The sequence below is a fragment of the Chionomys nivalis genome, chromosome 7 (assembly GCF_950005125.1).
Source record: "Chionomys nivalis chromosome 7, mChiNiv1.1, whole genome shotgun sequence".
In the NCBI taxonomy this organism is placed as follows: Eukaryota; Metazoa; Chordata; class Mammalia; order Rodentia; family Cricetidae; genus Chionomys; species Chionomys nivalis.
Window position 1 is genome coordinate 101,104,032 of NC_080092.1, and position 26,614 is coordinate 101,130,645.

At 50.2% G+C, this 26,614-nt stretch overlaps 1 protein-coding gene across 2 annotated transcripts in view; it reads left to right on the plus strand.

Annotated features, from left to right (window-relative positions):
* The first annotated feature begins 7,480 nt into the window (after positions 1–7,480).
* The window catches only part of Aspscr1 (ASPSCR1 tether for SLC2A4, UBX domain containing), a 38,424-nt gene continuing 19,290 nt past the window's right edge, over positions 7,481–26,614 (plus strand). The window contains exons 1-7 of one of the 2 annotated variants that reach the window (XM_057774349.1): positions 7,481–7,637; positions 8,579–8,634; positions 11,615–11,729; positions 12,808–12,908; positions 21,712–21,769; positions 23,521–23,594; positions 23,885–24,311. In XM_057774349.1, the coding sequence (XP_057630332.1) occupies positions 7,536–7,637; positions 8,579–8,634; positions 11,615–11,729; positions 12,808–12,908; positions 21,712–21,769; positions 23,521–23,594; positions 23,885–24,311 (933 nt within the window). In that variant the 5' untranslated portion in view covers positions 7,481–7,535. The remainder of the gene's footprint in view (positions 7,638–8,578; positions 8,635–11,614; positions 11,730–12,807; positions 12,909–21,711; positions 21,770–23,520; positions 23,595–23,884; positions 24,312–26,614) is intronic. The other variant, XM_057774350.1, reaches the window with a different exon arrangement.

Below are 26,614 nucleotides of genomic sequence, written 5' to 3' on the forward strand. Positions count from 1 at the left end.
GCTGGGAATTGAACTCAGGACCTTTGGAAGAGCAGGCAATGCTCTTAACCTCTGAGCCATCTCTCCAGCCCCGAGGTGTCAGATCTTGAGTTGGCTGTCATTCCTCTGACAGGGGGACCCGCAGCCACTAAGGTCCACCAGGGGACTCTGTTCTTGTTTCATCCTGCTACAGAGGCGCTGCAGAGAAAGGAACCAAGGAGGCTGAAGAGTTAAGAGGAAGCCTCTGGTCGGTCCTCCAAGCATCCTGACATACACATTTGCTTATTTCTTCAAAGAAAAACAGGCTACAGAATAAAATTGGCTTTTGTGAAATGAGCGTGGGTGGGTGGGTGGGTCAGGGTAAGTCTTGTTTTATACTTTAAATTTCTGAATCAAAAAAATATTTTTGAGGTAGGGTCTCACTATATAGCCATGGAATGCCTGAAACTGTATGTACCAGGCTGGCTTCTAACTCAAACATCCGCCTGCCTCTGCCTCCAGAGTGCTGGGGTTAAAGGCGTGTGCCACCATGCCTGGTCTATCTTTGTTTTTTTTGTTTTTTTTTTTTTTGGTTTTTCGAGACAGGGTTTCTCTGTGGTTTTGGAGCCTGTCCTGGAACTAGCTCTTGTAGACCAGGCTGGTCTCGAACTCACAGAGATCCACCTGCCTCTGCCTCCCAAGTTCTGGGATTAAAGGCGTGCGCCACCACCGCCCGGCGTCTATCTTTGTTTTTGATGGGGCAAGGGTCTTCCTTTATAGTCCTGGCTGTCTAGAACTTGCTATGTAGCCCAGGCTGTCATCAGATTTGATACTCCTCTTTTTATCCCTCAAGTGCTGGGATTGTAAACAAGTGTGTGCAAACATATACTTGTGAGATTGCCACTATGTATGTGTGAAGGTAGAAGGTAATTTGGGGGGTTGGTTCTAGCCTTCCGCAGTGGGTTCTGGAGATTGAGTTCAGGTTGTTGGGCTTGTATGGCTCATTGTACCAGTTCACCAGCTTTTTCTTCCTTCCTTCCTTCCTTTTTTTTTTTTTTTTTTTTTTTTTTTTGTTTGTTTGTTTTCATGCCAGGGTTTCTCTGTAGCTTTGGAGCCTCCTCTCAATTGCTCTGTAGACCAGGCTGGCCTCAAACTCACAAGGATCTGCCTGTCCCTGTCTCCCAAGTGCTGGGATTAAAGGCGTGCACCACCACTATCCAACTACAACTACCCTCCTCCTCCTCCTCCTCCTCCTCCTCCTCCTCCTCCTCCTCCTCCTCCTTCTTCTTCTTTTGAGAAGGCTTTCTTTGTGTAGTCCTGGCTGTCCTCCATACACCAGGCTGGCCTCAAACTCACAGAGATCTGCGTTCCTCTGCCTCCCAAATGATAGGAATGTAGGTTTAAACCACTGTTCCTGGCTGTACTTTCCTTATTATTGTTAGTGGTGGGGTTGTTACAGCTCTAAAATCTTAAATTATTATTATTTATTTATTTATTTTGATTTTTCGAGACAGGGTTTCTCTGTGGCTTTGGAGCCTGTCCTGGAACTAGCTCTTGTAGACCAGGCTGGTCTCGAACTCACAGAGATTCACCTGCCTCTGCCTCCCAAGTGCTGGGATTAAAAGTGTGCACCACCACCGCCCGGCTATTTTTTAAATTTTTATTTGTTTTGTATAGTTCTGACGATCAAACTCCACATCTTGCAAATGCTAAACAAGTAGTTTTCCCCTAGCCACACCTCTATTTCTGTAGCATATCTTAAAGCAGAGAATTCGAAGGAAAGCATTATAACTGAACACAAGCCTTCCTATTGCAGGGGAGACCTTGTGTTGAAAGATACAGAATTTTTCTCTTTTTTTGAAGGTAGAGTTTCTCAGTATAGTCTGGAACTCACCACATAGACCAGGTTGTGATACCTTGAACTCACAGAGATCCTCCTGCCTCAGCCTCCCAAGTTCACCACCAAGTCCAGCCCTATTTCACATTTTGTTTACTTAAAAAGTCCTTGTCCTTAGAAAACAGGCATTAAAGAAGTATTCCATGACAAAGAGGCACGATGTATCCAACTTACTCTTTTTACTTTTATTTATGTGGTCTGTGTATATGTCATGTGCACGAAGGTGCCTTCAGAGGCTAGAACAGGCGCTGAACCTCTTGGAGCTTGGGCTACAGGGAGTTGTGAGCTGCCTGATATGGGTGCTAGGAATTAAACTCAGGTCCTCTGGAAGAACTGTATGCAATCTTAATCAATTTATTAATCTGGCTAAAAGATGTTCTTTGTACTATTTTACATCATTCTTATAAAACTTTTTTTGTTGTTTTGTTTTGTTTTTCAGGGCTCTCTGTAGCCCTGGCTGTTTTAGAACTTCTTCCGTAGGCCAGGCTGGTCTCAAATTCACAGAGATCTGCCTGCCTTTGCCTCCTGAGTGCTGGGATTAAAGTTGTGTGCTATAATTGCCTGGGGTTTTTTGCTTGTTTGTTTGTTTTGAGACAATGTTTCTCTGTGTAATACTGACCTAGAATTCACTCTATAGAACAGGCTAGACTCAAACTCAGAGAACTACCTGGCTTCTGTCTCTGGAGGTCTGGGACTAAAAGCATTCACCACTACCTCCCAGCACTTCTAATTGAAGTAACATAAAAACTGAGCCAAAATTTTGTCATATACCTGTAATCTCAGCTCTTGGGGGCCAAAGCAAGAGGACCACCACTGGCTCAAACTCAGGCAGGCGACTTCCAGGCTGGCAGTGGTGTCACAGAATTGAGGATGGTGGCACATTCCTATAGTTCTGGCAGGCAGGATAAGGAGGCAGGAGGATCAACAGTTCAAGGCCAGCCTGGGCTACATGAGAGCCAGGGCTATCTCAAAACAGCAAATAACAAACCAAAAATTTTTGGTGCCTTTTTTTCCCCCCAAGGCAGGGTTTCTCTGTGTAGCCCTAGCTGTTCTCTGTTCTGGAACTCACTCTATAGAACAGGCTGGCATCAAACTCATAGAAATCTGCCTGCCTCTGCCTCCTGAGTACTAGTCTTAAAGGCATACACTACATCATAAGTGGTGCGGTGTTGGTGGAGGTTGCTCATTCTTTTACCAGCCTCACAGACCCAAAATAATCGCACAGAAGCTGTACTAATTTGTGTGTGTGTGTTTGTTTTTGTTTTTTGTTTTTTTTTTTCAAGACAGGGTTTCTCTGTAGTTTTAGAGCCTGTCCTGGAACTAGCTCTTGTAGACCAGGTTGGCCTTGAACTGACTGAGATCCACCTGCCTCTGCTTCCTGAATGCTGGGATTAAAGGCATGCACCACAACCATCCAGCCAGAAACTGTATTAATTAAAACATTGCTTGGCCTATTAGGTTAGGCTTCTTATTAACTAACTCTTTTTTTTTAAAATATTTATTTATTATGCATACAATATTCTGTCTGTGTGTATGTCTGCAGGCCAGAAGAGGGCACCAGACCTCATTACAGATGGTTGTGAGCCACCATGTCGTTGCCGGGAATTGAACTCAGGACCTTTGGAAGAGCAGGCAATGCTCTTAACCACTGAGCCATCTCTCCAGCCCCTATTAGCTAACTCTTATTCCTTAAATTAACCCATTTCTATTATTCTGTGTATTGCCACAAGGCTGTGGCTTACTGGGTAAAGTTCCTGTGTCTCTCTCCTTCGGCAGCTACACGGCGTCTCTCTGACTCTGCCCACTTTTCCCCTCTATCTCTGCTTGGAATTCCTGCCTTGCTAGAGACCCAAAGCAGCTTCTTTATTAACCAATGGTAACAAAACACATTCACAGCATCCAGAGGGGAATCCCACATCAGTACAGTGTTTCTTAATGGAAAAGCTCTTATGAAGGTAGAATGGTAAGTTTAAGAGTCATGATTTTTGCAGCCACAAATGTTAAAATGAGCCTGTAATCCCAGTTACTTGGGAGGCTGAAGCAGGAGGATCAAAAATTTGAGGTCAAATTGGGCAACTTGGCAAGACTCTATTGAAAAAACAAAATAAACCAGGCGGTGGTGGCGCACGCCTTTAATCCCAGCACTTGGGAGGCAGAGGCAGGCGGATCTCTGTGAGTTCAAGACCAACCTGGTCTACAGAGCTAGTTCCAGGACAGGCTCCAAAACCACAGAGAAACCCTGTCTCGAAAAACAAAAAACAAAAAAACAAAAAAAAAAAAAAATTGGGGCTGTTGGTGAGGGGCAGAGCATTTGTGTGGTATGTGTGAAGTTCTGCAATAAAGCTCCAATATTGTTGTCTTAATTTGGGTTTCTATTGCTGCAATGAAACACCATGACCAAAAAGCAAGCTGGGGAGGAAAGGGCTTATGTGGCTTATACTTCTATATCATAGTCCATCATTGAAGAAGGCAAGACAGAAACACAAACTGGGCAGGAACCTGTCTGTCCCTGCAGGAGGGGAGCTGCTTACTGGCTTGCTCCTCATGGCTTGCTCAGCCTGCTTTCTTATAGAAGTGAGGACCACAGCCCAGGAGTAGAACCACCCAAAATGGGCTATGCTGTCCCCCATCAGGGACTAATTAAGAACATGCCCTACAGCTGGATCTTATGGAGATTCTCTCAGCTGAGATCCCCATCTTTCAGATGACTCTAGCTTGTGGTCAAGTTCTTATGAAACTAGCCAGGACAACTGGCAAGAAACCAAATAAAAAGAAATAATTTCTCAATTGATGGTAAAACTGCTTCATAAATAAGTTTGTAAAAAACACGACATTTGTAGTCCTAAAGAATTAGCCCAGAGCCAGGCGGTGGTGGCGCACGCCTTTAATCCCAGCACTCGGGAGGCAGAGGCAGGCGGATCTCTGTGAGTTCGAGGCCAGCCTGGTCTACAAAGGGAGTTCCAGGACAGGCTCCAAAGCTACAGAGAAACCCTGTCTCGAAAAACCAAAAAAAAAAAAAAAAAAAAAAAAAAAGAATTAGCCCAGAGCTGACTTATTTACTCCACCAGGAACATGGGACCTTGATCATGGAGGACTCTGACCTTAACTTGACCAGGTAAGTGGTCAAATTTCACATATTCACTTCCAGGACAAACGGATGCCCTGTCTCTCCTGATGGTTTTGCCATCTTTGCCACCTCCCCCTCAAAATGTGCTGCTAGGGGATTCTAACTGTGGAACAGTTGAAAGAAAACAGGCTTGAGTTTCTTTAAAAAACAAAACAAAACAAAAAAAAAACCCAAAAAACAAAAAACGCTAGTTTCTCAAAAAAATCAAGAGAAATTTACCAAATGGATTAGGCACAGTCAGAGGCTCAGTGAAGGTCTGAGGTTGCACAGAACATATAGATAGTCACACTCTTTTCCTCATGCACAAGGCCGTATAGACAGTCACTCTTCCTCACGCTTGTCGGTATACAGGTGTGACACAGATGTATCATTTATATGAAGGCGTGCCAGCACCCTCACACAGGTGTCGCAAGCTTAAGCACGGGCTAATGTTTGCACGCACATGGCCCTCCAGAGTCTGCACCTGAACTCTGACAGGACACTGTGGAGCAGGTGGAGGTAATCAAGCCTACGGATGGACACGTGGCAAAACCAGAGCTAGGCAGCTGAGCTGTGGTTCAGAATGACATTTAAGATTCAGCTGAGCGGGGCTGGAGAGATGGCTCAGTGGTTAAGAGTATTGCCTGCTCTTCCAAAGGTGTGGTGGCGCAAATGAATGCAGACAGATTATATAGATATATACAGCTTTAATAAGGAAATAGATTTACAGGACCACAGGTTCCCGCGGAGCACTGGAAAAGCGGAGCAAAAGAAAAAAGGGCTGCTGGGCTCATGCCCGGCAGATTTATCCGTAAACATTAGCCCGAGGCGAACACGCCCCCAATGGGTGGGGCTATGTCCCTACACAAAGGTACTGAGTTCAATTCCCAGCAACCACATGGTGGCTCACAACCATCTGTAATGAGATCTGGTGTCCTCTTCTGGCCTGCAAGCATACAGACAAGCCGGGCGGTGGTAGCGCACGCCTTTAATCCCAGCACTCGGGAGGCAGAGGCAGGTGAATCTCTGTGAGTTCGAGACCAGCCTGGTCTACAGAGCTAGTTCCAGGACAGGCTCCAAAGCCACAGAGAAACCCTGTCTCAAAAAAAAAACCAAAAAAAAAAAAAAAAAAAAAGCATACAGACAATTGTATACATAATAAATAAATAGATAAATGAAAAAAAAGATTCAGCTGAGCCTAGGATAGCGGGTGCGGGGAGGGGGAAGATAGTGTGGGGGACACATACAAATGAAGCTCATGTGTTGGGGACTGAAGCTGGTCCCTGGCTGGAGAATCAGAGTGACTGCTTTTCCCAGATCTGGCATTTGCAGTCTGAACCATGAGACCAGCTACGGTCCTGATCTGGCACCTCAGGGCTGCGGTGGGTTCCTTGGTAACCTTTGCTTAGCATGGGACTCTGCCAGGGTAAGTCAGTTCACCAGACACCCGAGTCCAAGTAAAAAAAAATGGGGCCCAGCCAGTGTTTCTGGGGTGTGTGCTAATTTCTCCACTCTCAGATTTAGAGGTCTTTACATTTCCAAGGACCACAAGCATTTCAGTCATGGTGGCAAGTCAAGAGAGGACCTGCAATCAGCAAGACGGCTCCACAGTCTGTGAACCTGACTTCTATCCCTTAGTTCCACAAGGCAGAAGGAGAGAACAGACTCTGACATCCACACAAGTACCATGGCATGCCAGGCGGTGGTGGCGCACGCCTTTAATCCCAGCACTCGGGAGGCAGAGGCAGGCGGATCTCTGGGAGTTCGAGACCAGCCTGGTCTACAAGAGCTAGTTCCAGGACAGGCTCCAAAACCACAGAGAAACCCTGTCTCGAAAAACCAAAAAACAAAAAAAAAACAAACAAAAAAAACAAGTACCATGGCATGCCTGTACCCCGTCTTTACACAACAAAAAATTGCATAAATGTAACTAATTATTATTATTAGTGTTTCAAGTCAGGGTTTGTGTACCCGTAGCTGTCCTGGAACTTGTTTTGTAGACCAGCCTGATCTGGAACTCAGGGGTCAGCTTGTCTCTTGCCTCCCAAGTGCTAGCCACCACACTTGGCCTAAGCACTTGGGGAAGACCAGCACAGGGGTGCTTGTCACCATGTGAAAATGATGATCACAGGGACATCTGAGAAGCTGGGGGAGGAAGGACCAGCGCTCATGGAAGTGGATACAAAGAGGGCCAACTATGGTGTGGGTATATCTAGGACTTGGCGGCAGACAGGTGGCTTGCAGGACCCCAGGCTGGCAGCAGACAACGCGGCTTTCTCGCAGGTAGTTTCCAGAGCGTGACGGATCCTGGGACCATGGGCGCGGGATGAAGGGACAGTGCCCCTGGCCGCAGTGTGCGCTTCCCACACCAAAGAGCCCTTTAGGCGACGCCATAGGGACCAGTGCGCCCGCCTGCTCCGCACGGAGGCAGAGCCAGGGACGTGACCTGGGCGCCGGGGGCGGAGTCTGGGGCGGGGCCCCAGCCGGCCCCGCCCCGAGCCGCGTGGCCGTGAGTCCCGGCTGTTGCGGATAAAGTAGTTTGAGGCGAGCCGGCCGCGGTCACGTGAGCGGAAGATGGCGGCCCCGGCGGGCGGCGGGGGCTCCGCGGTGTCGGTGCTGGCCCCAAACGGGCGGCGCCACACGGTGAAGGTGACGCCGAGCACCGTACTGCTGCAGGTGCGGCCGCCGGCTCGGGGGGGGAGGGGGAACGGGCGGACGGGTGGACGGGCGGAGGGCCCGAGGTGGCCGCGCCCGGGCCCGCCCCTGCGGTTGCTCCGGGGGCTGCGGGGCGGGGCCGGGCCCTGGTGGGCGGCGCTTGAGGCAGCCAATCGGTGCCTTTCGCGCGGCTGCCCGCCCCATTCTGTGGCTGGGTCCCGGGGGCGGGGCGGTATGCTTGGAGGCGCCTTTCCTGATCCCCGAGGCGGCTGGGGACCTCACCCCCAGGCCGTGCTGCTGGAGACCCGGCGTCTTCGGCGCTTGTCCGAATTCAGCCTCCTTGGTCACCGGGAAGAGGGGCGTCCCTGCCTGCTCCGCTCAGGGGCGTCCCTCCGAACCCTGGATCGGCCTCGTCCGTGGACCCGGAAGTGAATTTTGCTAAGTCATTCACTGCTTTTGACTGTCGCTGCTTGTGACCTCCTATGAATCACACACCTGTTTCTTGAACCTCTGTTGTTAGGTTGCAAAAGCGCATACTATTCAGATCTGTGTCAGGAGCCCACAGAGTGGGGAACACAGCTCAAAAATGAGGCTCTACAGTACCTAATACAGCCCCACAACCCTCTGGCAGGACCCATTTGGAGTTGGGCTCATGCACAGAAGATTCGGATCATGCGGCATTTGCACAGAGGCTGCCAGGCCCCAGAGTGAGACAAGAGATACAAAGTAGTCCCTGTAAGGCAGTTAGTCGCCACCTAGAACCCAGAACGTCAGGGATGGACTGGCTGTGCCACACTTTGGGGAGTAAGTCAGGAAGGAGTCCCCTGTAGGAAGGGGAAATCTCACAGAAGTTTTAGGTACGGTTTGCTAAGCCTTGTTGAGTGGGATGTTTGGTGGGCTGGCCTGTGTACCTGCCATGAGTTCTCTGGTCCACATAGGTTTTACTGTCCATTGTCCCCTAGGTACTGGAGGACACATGCCGACGGCAGGACTTCAACCCCAGTGAATACGATCTGAAGTGAGTTTACTCAGGCTCAGCTGTGGGCTTCTCAATCCATCTGGTCCTTTTCTCAACACACAAACTGTCTGCTTTGGAAAAGCCCCCTTGGGTAGTTTAAAAGAAGTTTATTCTTATCCAGTTCAGAAGGCAGAGTCTAGAATCTAAGTGTCAGTATGACTATACTCCGAATGTTCTAAGGGAGAGGTGTTCTTATTTCTTTCAGCTTCTGACTGTCCAGGTGTTCTTTGGCTTGTGATTGTCATTGCAGTTTCTGCCATCTCTTGCTCTGCTGTGAGGACACAAGTGTAGCGTCCTCTGGTTAGGTGATTTCCTCCCTTAACTTAACATCAAGAAATACCTGTACCAGGGCTGGAGAGGTGGCTCAGAGGCTAAGAGCACTGAGTGCTCTTCCAGAGGACCTGAGTTCAATTGCCAGCAACCACATGGTGGCTCACAACCATCTGCAATGAGATCTGGTGTCCTTGTCTGATGTGCAGGCAGAGCATTGTATACATAATAAATATTTAAAAAAAAATCCATACTTTTACCAAATAAGGTCATGCCCACAGGTTTTTAGGGGCAGGGACAATGATGTATCTTTTGGGGAGCACTTCTAACCCTACAGTGTAGGATTTTAGTTCATTTGAGTATGTAAGTTCCTGGTGGGGGTCTTAGTGCAAAGACCTGGTCGTGCAGAAATGGGCAGAAACCTGTGAAGGGATGGTCGTCCTCCTCCACTGTAGTTCTTACCTCTGATTCTCCCCTGGAGGGGGCACCGATACAAAGAAAGGGGCAGGCCCCCCACCAGGTCCTCAGGGCTGAGGACTCAGGAGGGCGCAAATGCATGGTATTTCCCCTTGGAGAGAGAGACCTGTTTTTATAGCCTTGTTGTTTGAACACAAGAGCCCATTCTCCTGACCTTTTCCACACTGCATTCTGAGCTTTCTAGGAAGACGTTTCTTTGAAAAGACACCTGCATCAGGCAGTTCCAGGCTCCAGCTTCCATCCTGGTTGTCTCACAGTCACGGAGCATGTGCTCCGAGTGGCCAGGATACCCTGCCACAAAGCCTTGTGCCAGCGCTGTTCCCTTAACCTGCCCATGGTCCATGGTGTCTGGTTGGAGTAATGATTATAATTTGAATCAGTTCCTCAACAACACTGTATTAGCTTTGCCCCGGTCTCTCCTTTCCATTCACTGGCTGTAATTTGTTTAAGAAGTGCTGCCGCTGCCCTGGCTGGTGCCTGGCAGTGAACATAGTGAGGGGCCTTCTCTCTGCCCATCGCTGTCAGCTCGCAGGCCTATGGCAGCTTGCAGTTTTGAGCTGTGATGAGGACCGGGGTCAACAGTGCCTCCTCAGTTCTGCTTTTTTCTCTCTGGTTTCTTTTTCTTTTGCAAGACAGGGTCTCACTGCCTCTGGCTGAGCTGGAATTCATTGTGTAGCTCAGGCTGGCTTTGAGCTCACAGAGATCTTCCTACTTTTACCTCCTGAGTATTGGGATTAAAGGTGTTGCCCCCACACCTGGCTCATTCTCAGTTATTCCAAACACCCTTGGACTTTATAAATAGGTCACAGTCGCCAAAACTGCTATTCCCAACAGCGTCTTGAGTTTATAATGTGGGGCTAGTCACTCTCTGTATTCAAAAGTGGTTGGTGATAAACCATATATTCAAATTTCACACAGATGTATCTATCTAGTTCTGTAGTTTCCTCCTAAATGTTCATTAAAATAGAGTCGGAGTCTGAGCCCTGTTGTCCTCTATAGTCCTCAGTGGCCCGCACGTCCTCTAGGCAAGGCTGTGCCACTTTGTGCGGTGTGGGAGCTGTAGGCTGGATAGTTGTTCTCATTCCCGGAGAGTCTTGGGATGAGAAGGAACAAGGTTAGGAAGGCAGCTGGGTAGGCTGCGGCTCTTTCCCCAGGGATGGCATTGACCAAGCTTCTCTTCCTTCTTGCCTGCTCTGTCATCCAAGGGGCAGGTAATAGCCTCCTGGTGACTCATACTGCGTTGCCAGGAGCCATGTACCAGATCCAAGAGTCGCCTTTGTGTGTCCTGAACTGTCATTGACTCTCTAGTTTTGAGCTGAGCTTTCTGGAAAGGGCAAACATCTTGGAGGGTGCTTCCAAGATAATGCCTGAGTCTCCACTGATGCTTCTAGATCTATTGGTCCTTGGGTGCTTCTGAGAAGTCATACATTTGAAGCCCCTACAAGCCCTTGGAGCTTCCCTGCACACTAACCCCTCATGGTGTAAGGCGGAGAGGCGATGGCTAATTTCTGTAAGGACATCGGACTGGGCCGTCACCCTCCTGTGCTTGTTTCATGCTCCTCTGGGTAGCAGCAGTTGGAGTGATGGACTGGGATATATTTCCTTTCTCTGGGTAGCAGCAGGCGGAAGTGATGGACTGGGATATATTTCCTGAGCCAGAGCAACATTGGCAACCGGAAGGACAGGATTCTTAGGTGGAATTTTATTGGTCTTGCTTGAGACAACTTTCTTTTTTCTTCTTATTTTATACATAATTGTGTATGGTCCATGCATGCCAAGCGTGCCTGTGGAGGTCAGGACGTTTGCTGAAGTCAGTTCTCTTCCGTTACCAGCTGGCTGTCACCCATCACGTAGGGATTTTTATGGGTCAGGGTTTCCAAAAGTCCAAGCTGGCCTCCAATTCTCTACATACTCAAGATGATCTGATCCTTCTGTGTCTTAGTACTGGGGTTACAGGCATGTAATCCTGCCATACCAGGGCTGTACAGTGCTGGTGATTAAACCCAGGGCCTCATGCATATTAGGCGTATTAGACATTCCTGAGGGTTAGCTCTCAGGCCAGCATCTTCTGCAGTATCTCTAGGTGCCACCCTCACCTGTGGATAGGCTCATCCTGTTGTATTCCCCTCTGTATCCCTGCCAGTCCTGTGCCTCTCTAAAGCTCTGGGAGCTGAGGGAGCAGTCGGCAGGGGCTGTGTCCTCAGGGATGTCTGTGCTTGTGTCTGTTGTGCAGGTTTCAGAGGACTGTGCTCGACCTTTCTCTCCAGTGGAGATTTGCCAACCTGCCTAACAATGCCAAGCTGGAGATGGTGCCTGTGTCCCGGAGCCGCGAGGGGCCTGAGAACATGGTAGGTGTCCAGCTGTGAAGGGCAGTAGCACTGCCCCTCTGCCTCTGCTGGCCTTGTGGAGCAGGGGATGGCACCACCGTGGGCTGAATGGTAGCGGTGCCGAAGCTTTGCCTACGGGTCTGAGAAGGACCGGAGGTCGAGACAAGTCCTGAGGTCCATTCTCCCTTCCTCAGTTAAGCCAAAGCTACATTTTTCTGCTTGAATAACTCAGGACTGGGAGTGAAAAATTTCTTCTTATGCAGGTGGTTTTTTTGTGTGTGTTTTGTGTTTTGGTTTTGTTGGGGTTTGTTGGTAACACTGTACCAGCTGGATGTTTTTGATCAGAGATCCTGAATTGCCGTACGGACGTGGCTGACAGACACCTGCTTTTCACTCAGCCTCCCTAGAGCTCTTGCTGGGCCGCAGCTGCAGCTTTGCCCACCTGCTGACATGATCTGGAGCAGTTGCAATCCCTTGGGGAATCAGGTGACCCTTTCACAGGGTCACATACTAGATGTCCTGCATATTATATATTTACATTATGATTCATAACAGTGGCAAATTTGTGGTTATGAAGTAACAATGGAATAGTTTTATGGTTGTGGGTCAGCACCATGTGAGGAACTGTGTTAATGAGTTGCAGCATTAGGAAGGTTGAGGACTACTGCTGGAGGGGGTTGTAGCTCATGTGTTCCTCGTTGAAGGTATGGTTGCTATGAGGCCTACAAAAGTGGTGTGCTCAGTAATAAGCAGAAACTTAGAAAACGCCAGGTGTCAGTCCTCTGTGCTGTGCAATAGTCTGCCCTGAAGTTGGGGACATCTCACAGGATGCTGGGTCTGGGTTGGGAAACAGCTCGTCTTTGGTCTCCCAGAGAGGCTGCACCGGTGCTGTCTGTGGCTGGGGGTAGTGGTAAAGGGGGCATTTCTGTGATGACAGCCATTTCCTTGGTGATACAGCCCTCCTGGGAAGCCCCCTCAGGCATTACACCCCTCCTCAGTATTTGTGTCCAGGAGGTGGGGAGGGTCTGGCTCTGGGAATCTGGGTCTGGTGGGATAGTGTGTTTCTTCCTAATTCGGGGCTAACCTTTCACCTCTCCAGGTTCGAATTGCATTACAGCTGGATGATGGCTCCAGGTTGCAGGACACTTTTTGTTCCCGCCAGACACTCTGGGAGCTCCTCAGCCATTTTGTACAGACCAGGTGAGCTCTGGCAGGCAAATCCCAGGCTCTTTCCCGCCCCCTCCTGGCAGAGGTTTGAAACCCACACTGTGCTTCTGGCTCTGGCTTTTGCAGTCCTGACTGAATGGAGATGCTCGGTTGAAGGTCTTGGCAGCTCAGCTTCCAGGCCCGCTGGCCTTTTGTCCTCCAAAGAGAGCAAAGGTGTTCCTCCATCTTTGTTGGGACTCAAAAGATCCCAAGGACTGATGAACTGCAAAGGGAAATGAAATGTCTCCCAATGCTTGTGTAAGATCTGTGTTTTGAGGATCTTTGATTAGAATGAGCTTGTTGCTGTGACATTGCTTTATACAAAGAGTTCTGATATGCTTCTGTAGTTGTTGTTAATAGTGCAAACGCTATTCTGAAGTGTGTAAATAGTGTTTAAGTGCGCTCTGTGGGACAGGAGTCTGTCTGTTTTTGTTATTGTTGCTTCTTTTTTCTTCTTCAAGACAGGGTTTCTCTGTGTAGCCCTGACTGTCCTGGAACTTGCTCTGTAGACCAGGCTGGCCTTGAACTCAGAGATTGGCTTCCCTCGGTCTCCCGAGTAGTGGGAATAAAGGCGTGGCACACATGCATGTACGTGCACACACACACACAGATACCCCGCCACAAGTCTGACAAGCATGCTAGCAGGAGTAGTATTTGCTGTATGACTGTAGGTGAGTCGCTGCCCTTCCTGAGTCTGTGCCCTCATTTGAGCCATGACTGTGTGTGGACAAAGTAGGCTAATGTGTCTGGTGCAGCGAGATGTGGTCTGGCACAGTGCTCTGTGTGTGTGGGAGTGTGACTCTGGATCTGGTGCCCATGGTGGCCCCACAGGTGAAGTGTGCCTGGCTGTAGCAGCACCTGACTGCGGTGGACAGGAAATGCCGAGCTGTCCTAGTGAGTGTGGTACGAGGTCTACAGGTCTAAGACACTGGTGTCAGCAGCCCCAGTGGCCATGGGAACTGAAGCCAGGTCTGAAGTGGATTTAAGAATGAATTAAGGGGCTGGAGAGATGGCTCAGAGGTTAAGAGCACCGACTGCTCTTCCAGAGGTCCTGAGTTCAACTCCCAGCAACCACATGGTGGCTCACAACCATCTGTAATGAGATCTGGTGCCCTCTTCTGGCCTGCAGGCATGTGTGCAGACAGAACACTGTATACATAATAAATAAGTAAATCTTTAAAAAAAAAAAAAAAAGAATGAATTAAGGGGGCTGGAGAGATGATTCACTGGTTAAGAGCACTGGCTACTCTTCCAGAGGACCTGAGTTCAGTTCCCAGTACCTGTCGGTAGCTCTTGACTGTCTGTAACTCCAGTTCCAGGGGACCTGACACCCTCACACAGACATACATTTGGGCAAACACCAATGCACATAAGATAGGAATAAGTTGGCCGGGCGATGGTGGCGCACGCCTTTAATCCCAGCACTCGGGAGGCAGAGGCAGGCGGATCTCTGTGAGTTCGAGACCGGCCTGGTCTACAAGAGCTAGTTCCAGGACAGGCTCCAAAGCCACAGAGAAACCCTGTCTCGAAAAACCTAAATAAATAAATAAATAAATAAATAAATAAATAAATAAATAAAAAGATAGGAATAAGTTAATTATTTAAGGAATAATTGAGTCGAAGTTAGATGTGAGCAGCTATGTAACTAGAGGTCATGTGATGACCGGGGAGAGTTGGTGGCTGTGTGGGACAGGAACTCCAGGACTTGTCATGTCCTTAGAGTGCTGGTGAGATCACAGACACAGCTGGCTAAAAAGGGTCACTCAGGCTGTGGATTTAGTTCAGTGGGGAGCATTTACCACGTGTATATAAGACCCTGAGTTTGATACCTGGTAACATGTATGTGCATGAAGGCACACACACACAAAGCACATTCTAATGCTAGGCATGGTTTCTGTCCATAATTCAGGACACTGAGGCAGGAGGCTTGTGAGTTTGAGGCCATCCTGGGTTACACAGTGAGTTACTGACCAGCTTGGGCTATATAGCATGACCTTGTCTCCTAAAACAGGGGACGAAGAAGACAGGAAGGCAGGCTGGCCGGATGACTGGCAGTTGGGGTCACCTGTCTGGAGTCCTGCTGCAGCTCCATGGGCTCCTCCCCTAGTGGCTGTGGCTATTGACTGACAGCCCAGGAGAATGGGGCTATTGCAGACCTGGGCTAATGCTCAGACTGGGCGACTTGAAGCTCAGTTCTTCGGGGATAGAAGCTCCATATCAATGGAGGACAGAGGGCAGAGCACTCAGGGTCAGTTGGGTTGCCGGTCTTCTGTGCCAGGGCACTCACTACAAAGCAGTCCAGAGGATAGAGGCTCCAGACTGAGCCTGGCAGCAACAGAGTGCTTTTCAGAACTGAAGACCAGTGGCCCTGACTGAGAGGCTTGTGTAGACCCACAGTAGACCAAGGACCCATAAGGGATGCCATGAAATGCAGGGCCTGGGCATGGAAATGATTCTGTTCCCTTCCCGGGGGGCACAGGCCAGAACCCCTGATAGGGACAGAGTGCCTTCCAGCTCTGCTTGTGCTAGAATTCTTTCTCTTGCCAGGAGGTCACAGAAGAGTGAAGGTAGAACGGACAAGCCCTGGATGTGAAAGGGCCCAGGTTTACTCTACATATCTCTGAAAGAAACTGCTGGTCTCCAAGAAAGGAGAAGACAGACTTCCTGCTGGGGTCCTGGGGCAGTTTTCCTCAAAGGAGCATGGGGTGGGTACAGATAAACAAAATAGCTATAGGAAAGGTGTTAGGAAAGACGCAAGGTCCAGAGAAAATGCCTTAGAGCCAAGGCGCTGTTCTTAGGTGTCCCCTAGGCTCATTGCTGGATCAAGACACCAAAAGTGGAGGGCTGCTTTTCCTTTACTGCGTGTCTGTCATCACAGGAGAATGAAGATGAAATGGCCCAGAGTATCTTAGGTTGCCTGTTGGTGAGGGGCTGACGGAACTGGAAGAGGTGGGAGAACACACTGGTGTCCCTGTGTTGACTCTTGCCATGAGTGCAGTTGGAGACACAGATAGTAGTGTGATTCAGGAGACTGTGCAGCCCCGAGGTCAATGCCTCTGGATCCATGACAGTTAGCATGTCTGCCCATGGATATTACAGATCCTTTTTAAACATGGAGTATTGGATAGGGAGTGATTTATGCCCAGCTTTCTCATGATATTATGGATTGAACCTAAGGCTTTGTGCATGCTAGGCCTGTGTTCTACCACTAATTATATCCTTAACCCACTCTTCACTTTTTACTCAGCGTGTGTATGTATACTTGCCAATTCAGGTAGATTGGCTGGCCAGCAAGCCCCAGGGACCTTCCTATGTCTGCCTCCTGGCATTGGTATTATAGGTTTTACCCCTAGGCCCAGCTTTTTCATGTGGCATCTGGACTTAGATATTCATTTTATGTGGCAAGCATTTTCCTGTCTAAGCCATCTCACTGCCCACTCCTTTTACTTTTTGAGACAGGGTTTCACTTGTTTGCCCAGTCTGCCCTTGTACTTACTCTGTAGCCTAGGCTGGCCTTGGATGCAGAGTCTTCTTGCCTCAGACTACTGAATGTTTGCATGCTGTCTTCTGTTTCCTCACGTCTTTCTTGTTTGTTTGCGATTGCCGTAAATACTTTGAAGATCCTCAGTGTCCTTTCCTGCACGCTGTCTCTGTTGCGTGGCCGTGGCCTCCATTCGTCTGCTTGATGTGTGTACCTGTGCTGACAGGCCCTGCTCCTCATTGTGTGGCCTGCACAGGCAGAGCTAGAGTGGACCACTCAGCTCCCCGCCATCCTGCTTCCTCCCTCAGGATAAACTCAGAGATAGAATCACTGGACCAAGAGGTAAGACACCCATGAATTCCAGTTCTGAACTTTGAGACCTGAGCTGCTGCCTGCTCATGCCCCATGGTAGGTGCATTCCAGTGTCACAGTGAGGGCAGGGACAGCAGGCTCACCAGTGCATATGATGGAGCGAGTTCCAAGTGGGGAGTCCAAGGCTCTGGGTCTCCACCTCCTTGATGCTTCCTTGAATGCCCATGGGAGTGCCAGAGGCTGGGCACTGAGGTTGTCATATCAAATATAAAGCATGCTTTGTGTATATTTGTTTGGGGGGCACTGGGTGGCTTTCTGGACTGGAAGTAGCATAGATTTGGAAAGTGGTTCTTTCTGGTCTGAGCCACCCCCACGCAGACCACTGGGGATGCCTTGTAGGCCACATGTGCTGGTCATGGACATAACCCAGAGCTATATAAACTATATTAATGAAAAAGTAAAAAGAAATGTAATTAACTTGATTGATAAGTTTAAGTACGTCTAAAATGTTACCCTTTAAAGGTGGGTGGCAGAGGCAGAGGTGGAGCTCTGTGAATTCAGAGTGAGATCCAGGACAGCCAGGTCTACACAGCATAGTGAAACCTATAATCAGTTGAAAATTAGGTTATTTATGATTAGAGGCTTTTGAGGATTTATTTGTTGGTTTTTTTTTTTTTTTTTTTTTTTTTTTTTTTTTTTTGGAGACAGGATTTCTCTGTGTAACCCTGGCCGTCCTGGAACTCACTCTAGACCAGGCTAGCCTTGAACTCAGGAATCTGCCTGCCTTCTCCTGCCTCTGCCTCCTGAGTGCTGGGATTAAAGGCATACACCACCATGCTGGCTTGATGATTTGCTTATTTCTGTTTTTCATGTTTTTGTCTGCATATATGTGTATGCTTGGTATATATATGTGTATATATATATGTATGCTTGGTATACATACACATAACTGGATGTTATAGATGGTATCATCCATAACTCCCCTGGAACTGGAGTTAACAGATACTTGTGAGCCACCATGTGGGTGCTGGGAACTCAAGCCAGCGCCTCTGCTAGAGCAACAGCGCTCTTAACTGCTGAGCCGTATTTACAGACCTGGAATGAAATTTTTGAAATTTGAGAATCTTATGTAGAGCTCTGGCCAGCCCTAGTTGCTGCCTCAAGCACTGGCCAGGCCTGCTGTCTACTTCTCTGGTCGCTGACTCTGATGTCTGGTGATCACTGGCCACGCAGATGTACCCATGCTTGCTTTAGGGTCGTATGCTGGAGCACCGTCCAGTGGTTGGGCAAGACACAAATGGAAACATGAGTGTCCAAAGGCTATAGGAGTGGAGATTAAGAATGTGTGAGGCTTTCTTTGTAGTGTGACCCAGGCCTCCTGCTATGAGTCAGAATTTACCACATGTCCGGAGGTCCTGCGGCTATCCACTGAGCCCGCATGGGTGTGTAGTCAGTAGGGCCAGTCCAGCAGGCCACATCAGGCAAGTGGCCACCAGGAAGTGTTGAGTAAGACAGATGAGAGGGGGTATGAAGGGCTGGGAGGACATGAACTGAAGGGTGTGCTTTGGAACACCCCAGGACTCTGGCAAGTTCAGACTCTGCCTGTCTGTGCCCCCAGGCTGCTCTCCGAAGTCTGCTTGGGAACAGGGTGGTGATTTGTTTGTTTGTTTGTTTGTTTTGTAAGTTCATGAACTCAGTGCAGAGGGGACTTGCCCTCACTGGGTCCTCTTCTCTGCACCTGTCCTATGTAGTCCAAGCCCTTTGTCTGCCACCCCCCCCCCCCAGCTCTTGAGTGATTAGCTACAATTCTCAGGAGAGCTGGGTGATTTGGGGGGTCCACAGGGTATGACAAGTGGAGAAGACTGTGGGTGAGCACAGCACTTCTGGGGCTCTGAGGTCAAGCCCTGTGGCCATATTCAGGGTAGATTTGGTACCAGTGGGTAGCAGCTCATCTCCTGGCTAAACTGTCTGGGTAGGACATAAAGCTTCCTTCTCTAGACTTGTGCAGGCTCAGTTGTCTGGGCCTCCTTGTTCCTCTAGACAGAATATGAGCCCAAGGGGCTCCACTGTCACGTGGCACTGGGCACTGGTACCTCGTGCTCTAACGACTTGACTTCACCCTCAGAGGGCACCTAAACCAGAAGCCATACTACCTGTGTGTCATTCTTGTATTTGGGGACATGGTAGTGCCAGGCTTTTCTTGGCAATGCTGATGTTAATACCCGTCCTGTGTTAGTGAGGTCTGAACAGATGACGTATACACATATTGTAGACGGTGCTTGTCCCCAACATACAGTGTTCTCACTAGGAGCTGAGCACCAAATACCCAGACTCTCTACCCCTGAGGGGACGATGAGCTTTGTGATGGGTGAGGCATGCTTCTAAAGCCAACAGCAGTGGCATCTCTATCCTGCCCAGCCACACTGAGTCCTGCCAGGGGAGGCTTGCTGGTCTTGGAGACCTTGCTTGATACCATTAACACTTTCCCTGGTGCCTAGGGGCATCTCTCATGTGGTGAGCAGGCTCCACAGACACCATTAGCCACCTCTCTCCCCCGTGGTACATTTCTCCTCTGGAGCTTGATGTCCTGTGGCTGTCTAGCCTGGGGGGAAAGGGTAGACCCTGTGAAGTCTGTGGGGCATGATGGTGTCCCCACTAGTGTATGAGGGGATGTCTTCCAGTCCACCACCAGGACTGGCAGTTCTGCTTGCTAGGCAGGGGTGGCAGGTCTGGAAGCTATTTTGGCTGCCCCTTCCTGGGCCTGTGGCCACATGGCATGTTTACACACTGCTCCTCTCAGACTGCACGAGGGAATCTGATCCGCCTGCTGCTTGCTCTGGAGAAGCTGCACATCCAAGCTGGCCACTGTCTGATTACTCTGTTGGGCTCTGTCCCCATCTGTGGCTTGTTATCCTATAATACCCAGGTAAGGGCTCCCAGAGGGATACTGCATTGACTATCCCCTTGCTGCTAGTTTGAGTATTCTGGGTCAGGTGACCAGGCAGAATGGCCTTCTTGCAGGAGTGTGTTGTGTGTCTGGTGTCTGGGAAGCAAAGTCTCTTAGTGTTCTTGTCTTCCCCCTAGTCTGTATCTTTGTTCTGTAGCCTGTCGTCTTGGGCCAGGAAGGGTAGTCCCAGTACAGGGACACAGTGACTCGTGTGAAAGGCCCTACAGTTCTGCTTGGCCTTGTATGGAGGGGATACCCACATGTCGTACACATCCTCTGAGTCAGAAGCCTGGCTTGCAGGGTGGGCTTTGTGGTCCCCTTAGACTCTGTTGTTGTCTTGCTATCCCGGCAAGGCCTCTGGAGACAGGTGAAGCAACAGTGCTGGGCCTTGTCAGGAAAAGGGCAACTCTCCAGGAGTGGGGACATAGCAGGGCAACCCCAGAGCTGAGTACCAAAGTGACACACAGGCGGCAGAGGTCTAGTGGGCTTGGGCTCAAATGTTCCTCTGCTTGTCTGCTGTCCTTGCTGTGGGCTATGGGTCTGACACTCAGTCCTGTGCTAAAGCTTGGGGGTTTTTTGTTTGTTTTTTTGATTTTGTTGTTGTTTTTTTTGTTGTTTTTTAGGGGTTTTTGTTTGTTTGTTTTTTCATCAATGCCAGGTTCATACCTGTGGCCCTGACCCAATGGAGCTGTGTTTGGCACACGTGTGCCCCAAAGGTCCTTTGAGCACTTGGGGTTGATCATGGTTTCGAAACGAGGAATCCGTCCTGTACATGTGTCTTATATCTAGGCTCCTCACATGCTGGCTTCTACCTCTCCCTGCCCTGCCCCGTCCAAGCCAACACTGACCTAATCCTTGCTTCCTGACTTCTGGCCACCAGCTCGGTTCCTCGTGACTCTGCTCATTGTCTGGGCCATGATGGCCATGAGACCTGGCTGTGGTGTGGTCTTCTCCTTTGCCTGGTCCTTGCCCACGGGCCCAACTTCTCCCCATCCCTTTGGAGAACTTGTTTTCACTAAGGTCTGAGATGGGACCTCTAGATAAGAAACTAACTCCTGTTCTTTTGTCATGGGCACTGGAGGAGGAGATGCTCAGGACCTGACTAGTTATTTTGTGTGTCAGCAAAAGGTGTGTGTGTGTGTGTGTGTGTGTGTGTGAATGAGTGTGTGACTTACTGTGCTTGGGTCCAGCCAGTGCTCTCTGGGTGCTCCTTGGGGTTCCATGTGCAGAGTGGTGGTATGTGAAGAAAAGAGAAAGGGGCTAAGTGCTTGGCCCTCAGGGCATTGTTTGAGAGGTGGTGAGGTCGATAGAGATGGTAGTGAATGGAGAGTGGGGGTAGTGACTGCTGTATCTGTCATCTGTCTGGGGTGCTCTTCAGCCCTTTTCTGCTCTCTACCTTGGCCTCAGCTTGTCAGTGGAGCTGAGTGCTGTGTGTGACTGTCTGTTTCGGGTAACCGTCACCTTGGGAGCTAACCCTGTAGACATCTGGTTGTGCTTTATAAGGGGGCAGTGCTCCCACTCTCTGTGTCCAGGCACAAATGGGACCCTTGTGCTTTCCAGTGAGGACACGGTGGAATCCAGTGCAGTCCAGTCCTTGGGACACTGGGTCAAGTCCCAAGCTGTTGGCCATTATTTCAAATTGCCTGTGGGTCGAGAACTCTCTAGCCCTTGTGGGAGACTGCTCCCCTCCCTCAGTCCTACTGTTTCTCTGGGGTCTGGGCTCATGGACTCGTTCATGGCAGTGAGTACAGCCTTGGGAGCCTAGGCTGCCTACAGTCTGCTGCTCTTGGTGTCAGCTCCGGACTGCTTGGAGGTTTTCTCCTGCTGGAGGGGTTAGGAGGAATCTTTGGCCACGTGCTGATGACTGAGGCTGCTCTTGGGACTCCGTGCAGCCCTTGGCGGCTTCCTTCCGGAGGTTATGGGAGGATATAAGAGAGAGTTAGAAAGGCTGGGGCTGGCTTCCAGAGGTTTCAAGCCCTGAGCCTGGATCCCTACAATTTCCAGGATGCTGGGTTAGGGGCCCTGATGTCGTGATGTTTTCTTTATTCTTTCTACAGGGAGCGTCTGCAGCAGCTGGGGGAGAGGACCCCCATCTGTGTGTACATGAGGGATGAGGTAGGTGTTGGCCATCCGATTGCTCTCCTGCACTCCCGCAGCCCAGCCCACTTTCCAACCTGGAAACCTCACTGACTTGAGTCTTCAAAGCAGTGGCGGGAGCAGCAGCTCCTGAAAGCATGGTGTGTTCTGTGGAAAAAGGCGGAACAGCCGGCTCCACTGGAAGCCGACCGCGGCCGCCTGGGCTGCTCCTGAAACCTCCCTCAGTGCCCTGTTTGTTTTTTCAGCTTCTCTCAAAGCCGGAGAGTCACAAAAGTGGTTTCATTTTAGTAAATATTTGCTTTGCTCCATGTTTTGATCTTTCTCAAAACCGAGTGCAGCGTGGCGCAGGCAAAGTTGGCAGTGAGGCTGGGCTGGCCCGCCAGCCCCGCCTGCCACCGTGAGAGGACCCTCCTAGCCCGGGTCCCCTGACCTCACAGGGGCTTTTTGTTTCTTCCCTGGCCCAGTGCCTTGTCCTGGCTTAGGCAAAGGCATGCAGTTTCTGTGGGTCCTCAGGAAGGCCCTGGGGTGGGACAGGACTTTCTCTGTTATCCCCATTTAAGATTCCTCACCCCAAGGCCATGTGGGGCACGGGGAACTGTAAAGGGTGCGGGAGGCTGCTCTGACCACACTCTTCCTGTGAAAGAGATGGACCACGGGACCCCAGGGATCCCAGCCTGATCATCTTGCCTGGCCACATACTCTGGGTCTCATGCTATGCATGGCTGTCTGCCCTTGTGGACAGCTCCTCAGAGGGCCAGCATTGGTTCAGTGGGTGTGGCCAGTCTTGCCTGAGCCCTCTGCCCTGAACCAAGTTGTCAGAAGTGACTTGGGAGAGGGGAGGACCTAGACAGACTGGGCAGAGTTTCTGAAGTAGCTGAGGCTGGCAACGGTGGAGCCATTGCCACAGGCAGATGGTGTGCCGACAGGGCTCTATCATCCTGGTCAGGCCGTGCTTTCTGATTTGGGGCTCCTACAGCTCAAAGAGTTTTGAAGAGTGGGTGACACCACCTTGCCTTCGGTCTACCAGACAGGGTGGACTCTCTTTGTGGCCTGGTAGACACCTGTGTGGTACTGAGAAGGACCTGATGCAAGGGACCTATATGTCTGGAGCCCCCAGGGTCAGGTTGCCTGCTGCCTCTTGCCCATTGTTGTCGAGGGTCACGATGCCCACTGGAGTTTGGTGGCCTGGGGCTACGACAGGTTAAGAATTTACAAAGGGCCGGGTGGTGGTGGCGCACGCCTTTAATCCCAGCACTCGGGAGGCAGAGGCAGGCGGATCTCTGTGAGTTCGAGACCAGCCTGGTCTACAAGAGCTAGTTCCAGGACAGGCTCCAAAACCACAGAGAAACCCTGTCTCGAAAAACCAAAAAAAAAAAAAAAAAAAAAAAAAAGAATTTACAAAGGTACTGGGGGCCCAGTGGAAATGCTGGCCAGTGGCGGCTGTGGAAGCTGGAGCTCAGGGAGTCATTGGGAGGATGGGGCCTGCAGTCTGCCCTCATCCCCAAGATGCTGGCCAAGGAGTCATCTGTGAGTCTTCAGTCTCCTGTCCCTGAGCATGGGATTCTGGGTTGCTGGACATCCTCAGTCAGTCTGCTCTCTTTAGACACAGTGGGCTCAGTGCACAGCCGAGGAGACAGACGTTCAGCAGGTCCTCACCAGCTTCAGACCAGCTGCACACAGACCTTGGGGATTTCCCTGGGGAATTTGACCAACCGGGGCTCAGTGGGGAAGGGTCCAGTGGGGGCCTGTGTGTCCTCTGTTTTCTGCAGGTGACCGGTAGAGCTGCCCTGCAGAGCACGACGCTGCAGTCCCTGGGCCTCACGGGTGGCAGTGCCACCATCAGGTAGGGGCATCGGAGTCTCTAGGCGTGGGGAAGGGAGCTAGGTGTGGCCCATGCCTGTAATCCCAGCCCTTCAGAGGCGGAGGTGGAGGTCCTGGATGGGGAGATATGGGAACTGGGGTTAGGAGTGTGGGTGGTGCTTTGGTGCTCAGTGCCCACAGCTGCCTGCAGGGACCACTCCTCCCAGCCTTTTTCTCTTTTCTCCTCTGGAGAGAGAAGTGAATTTCAGAAGGGACCCTGAAGGAGGGAAGGACCACTCTATGGTGTTAGACTCACTTTTTTGCTTCTCCCAGGTTTGTCATAAAGCAGTGTGACACCACGGGCAAACAGGAGCCCATTGCAGTCAGGAGCAAGCCCCCAGGAAGTCCAACCTCCTCCATGTCAGCTGACCAAGCATCTAGCAGCCCCTTGCTTCCTTTGAACTCTGGGGAGTTCAGCAGGGGAGACCTGAACCATCAGGGTGATGCAGGCACCTCAGGGAGCAGCCTTGAGAGTGGCCCAAAGCCAGCAGATGCTCGGGCAAAGCAAAGCACAAAGGAGTCTGCATCCGCCCCGTTTGTTCCCTTCTCTGGTGGGGGTCAGCGGCTGGGGGGCCCTTCTGGGTCCCTTCGACCTCTGACATCATCTGCCAAGTCACCCAAGTCTTTCTCTGGCCCCGGGGGCCCTTCCAAGCCCAAGAAGTCAAAGCCTGGTGAGGAGCCCCAGCAGGAGCCTGAACCGGTAAGAAGTAGACTGAGACCCAGGGCTTTCTCCTGACCAAAACTAAACGCTGGCCATTCTGGGTATGGTGGTCATAGGTTTGCAGGCATCTTCCTGGGAACAGGGCTATTCTGTCTGGGCTTCCCATGTAAGCGTGTGGAGTGGTGAACCTGCCCATATCAGCACCAGCATGCTTGTGCCACCCAGAAGGTTCGAAAGGGCGACTAAGAACAGCAGCAACCCACCTTCTGCCTGGTTGGGAGGCTTGGATGAGACGAAAGTGGCACTGAGCGTTGGTTGTCCCAGGCCTGGCTTCTTTCCTGGTATCTTCCTGTTGCTGGGCAGCGGGTTTGAGGCATAGATGGTGACTGTGTTAGGTAGGAGTGGATTGTGTAAGAAAGGCAGAGACAGTGTATGGATTGGGATATCCATGACCTCATGGAAAGTTTACACTTCCGTGGGGAGGGGAGAGCGGGGTTCATTTTCCTGAGCCCTCGGGAAACGGCCCGCCCGGTGGTCCCTGGTCTAGAACGACTCGTGCAGTGCTGCTTCCTATCTGGTGGGCTTTCTTGAGGACAAGCTCACTGCTGTGCTGGGTTCCCATTGCAGCACACAGCCATTTAATTAGTTTTGCAAAACAGTTCTTTATCGTTTTTTCCTGTTTTTGTTTTTTTGAGACAGGGTCTTTCTGTGTAGTCCAGGCTGGACTTGAACAGAGGGAATGGAAGGCACACCACCATGCCTGGCGGAGCTCTTTGTCTTAATTCTGTTTCCATCTTTGAGCTGCAGCTGTTGCTGTCACCTTCACCCCATTTGTCCATGATTCTCTTTATCAGACCATGCTGGTAGTGAATTGTTCCTGCTTCCACTCGAGGACTGGAAGAATACTTCTGAGTCACTCTTAATAGACAGCTGAAGGGCTAGGATGTGGCCTTGTGAGCACCTTTCCCAGCCTGTGGTGGCGCTCATACCAGAGACGACCTTTGCACCATGTGTGGGTGTGAAGGTCCATGCCAGTGTCCAGTCCCTCTGTCTTTCCTGCATTGGCTGATGGCCCTGTCCAGCAGGAGGACATTGTGTTCCTGCTCTCAAGGCTGGTGTAGTTTTCTGTTTGGCTCATATTTAAAACTGTAGCTTAGACAGAAGCTCCCACTGACTTCTTGGAAAGTGGAGTGCCGTGAGTGTTCCCGTCTGCGCACACTTTCTGCTCCAGGTGTGGCATTTGCTTGTCCTTAGGTCCTCTGGGCAACTCCACTGAAGGTTTCCTTAGATGCATTCCTGGACTGTCAGCTCAGCTCCCTCACAAGCTTGTCCTAAGAAGGGCCCAGTCTTCCAGAGTCCAGCCAAGCACGACTTCATTCTCAAGACCTGTGGTTTCTTGTGCAAGGGCTAGAGAGGGTCTTTCTCTGGCTAATACATTGCCTGAAGTTATCTCTGGGCCAGGCTATGAGGTGGCCACAGCCTAGAGCCTTGTGTTTGGCTTCCTAAAGGAAGACAGCTGTTTTAGAGACAGGATTATTTATTTTCCTAAAAATTTTCAAATTACTATTACTATTTTTTGGGGTTTTGTTTTGTTTTGTTTTGTTTTTTAATGACAGGGTTTCTCTATGTAGCCTTGGCTGTCCTGGAACTCAGTCTGTAGACCAGGCTGCCCTTGAATGCACAGAGATCTGTCTTCCGAGTATTGGGATTAAAGGTGTGTGCTATCACCACCCAGCTAGAATTATTGTTTTTTAAAGACAAGGTCTCACTATGCAGCCCTGGCTGGTATGAACTTGCCATGTTGATCAAGTTGGTCACTTCACTCAGAGAGCTATCCCTATCTCTGCCTCCTGAAACCTGGGATTTATGGTATGTGCCACCACACCCAGCTATTTTTTCATGTGTGCACATGTATGAATGCATGTTTTGTAAGTACATAGGCACAAGCGTGCATGGTATGGGTGTGCTATGACTAGGTAGGCACTTGTGTACTCAGGTTTGTGAAAGTCTGAGTGGATGTCTGGAGTCAACGTTGATCGATTTGCCACCTGATTCATTGAGTCAGGGTTTCTCAATCTACCTAGATTACTCTGGAGATCCCTGTCTCTGCCATTGGAGACTGGAATTATAGTTGGGCTGTCATACCCCCCTGGTGACACTCCCCCTTCCCTTGGTCAAAGATAGGGTTTCTCTGTAAAGCCTTGGCTGTCCTAAAACTCATTCTGTAGATCAGGCTGGTCTTGAACTCAGAGATCCACCTGCCTTTGCCTCCTGAGTGCTGGGATTAAAAGCGTGCGTCACACCTGGCATTTTTTTTTTTTTTTTTTGGTTTTTCAAGACAG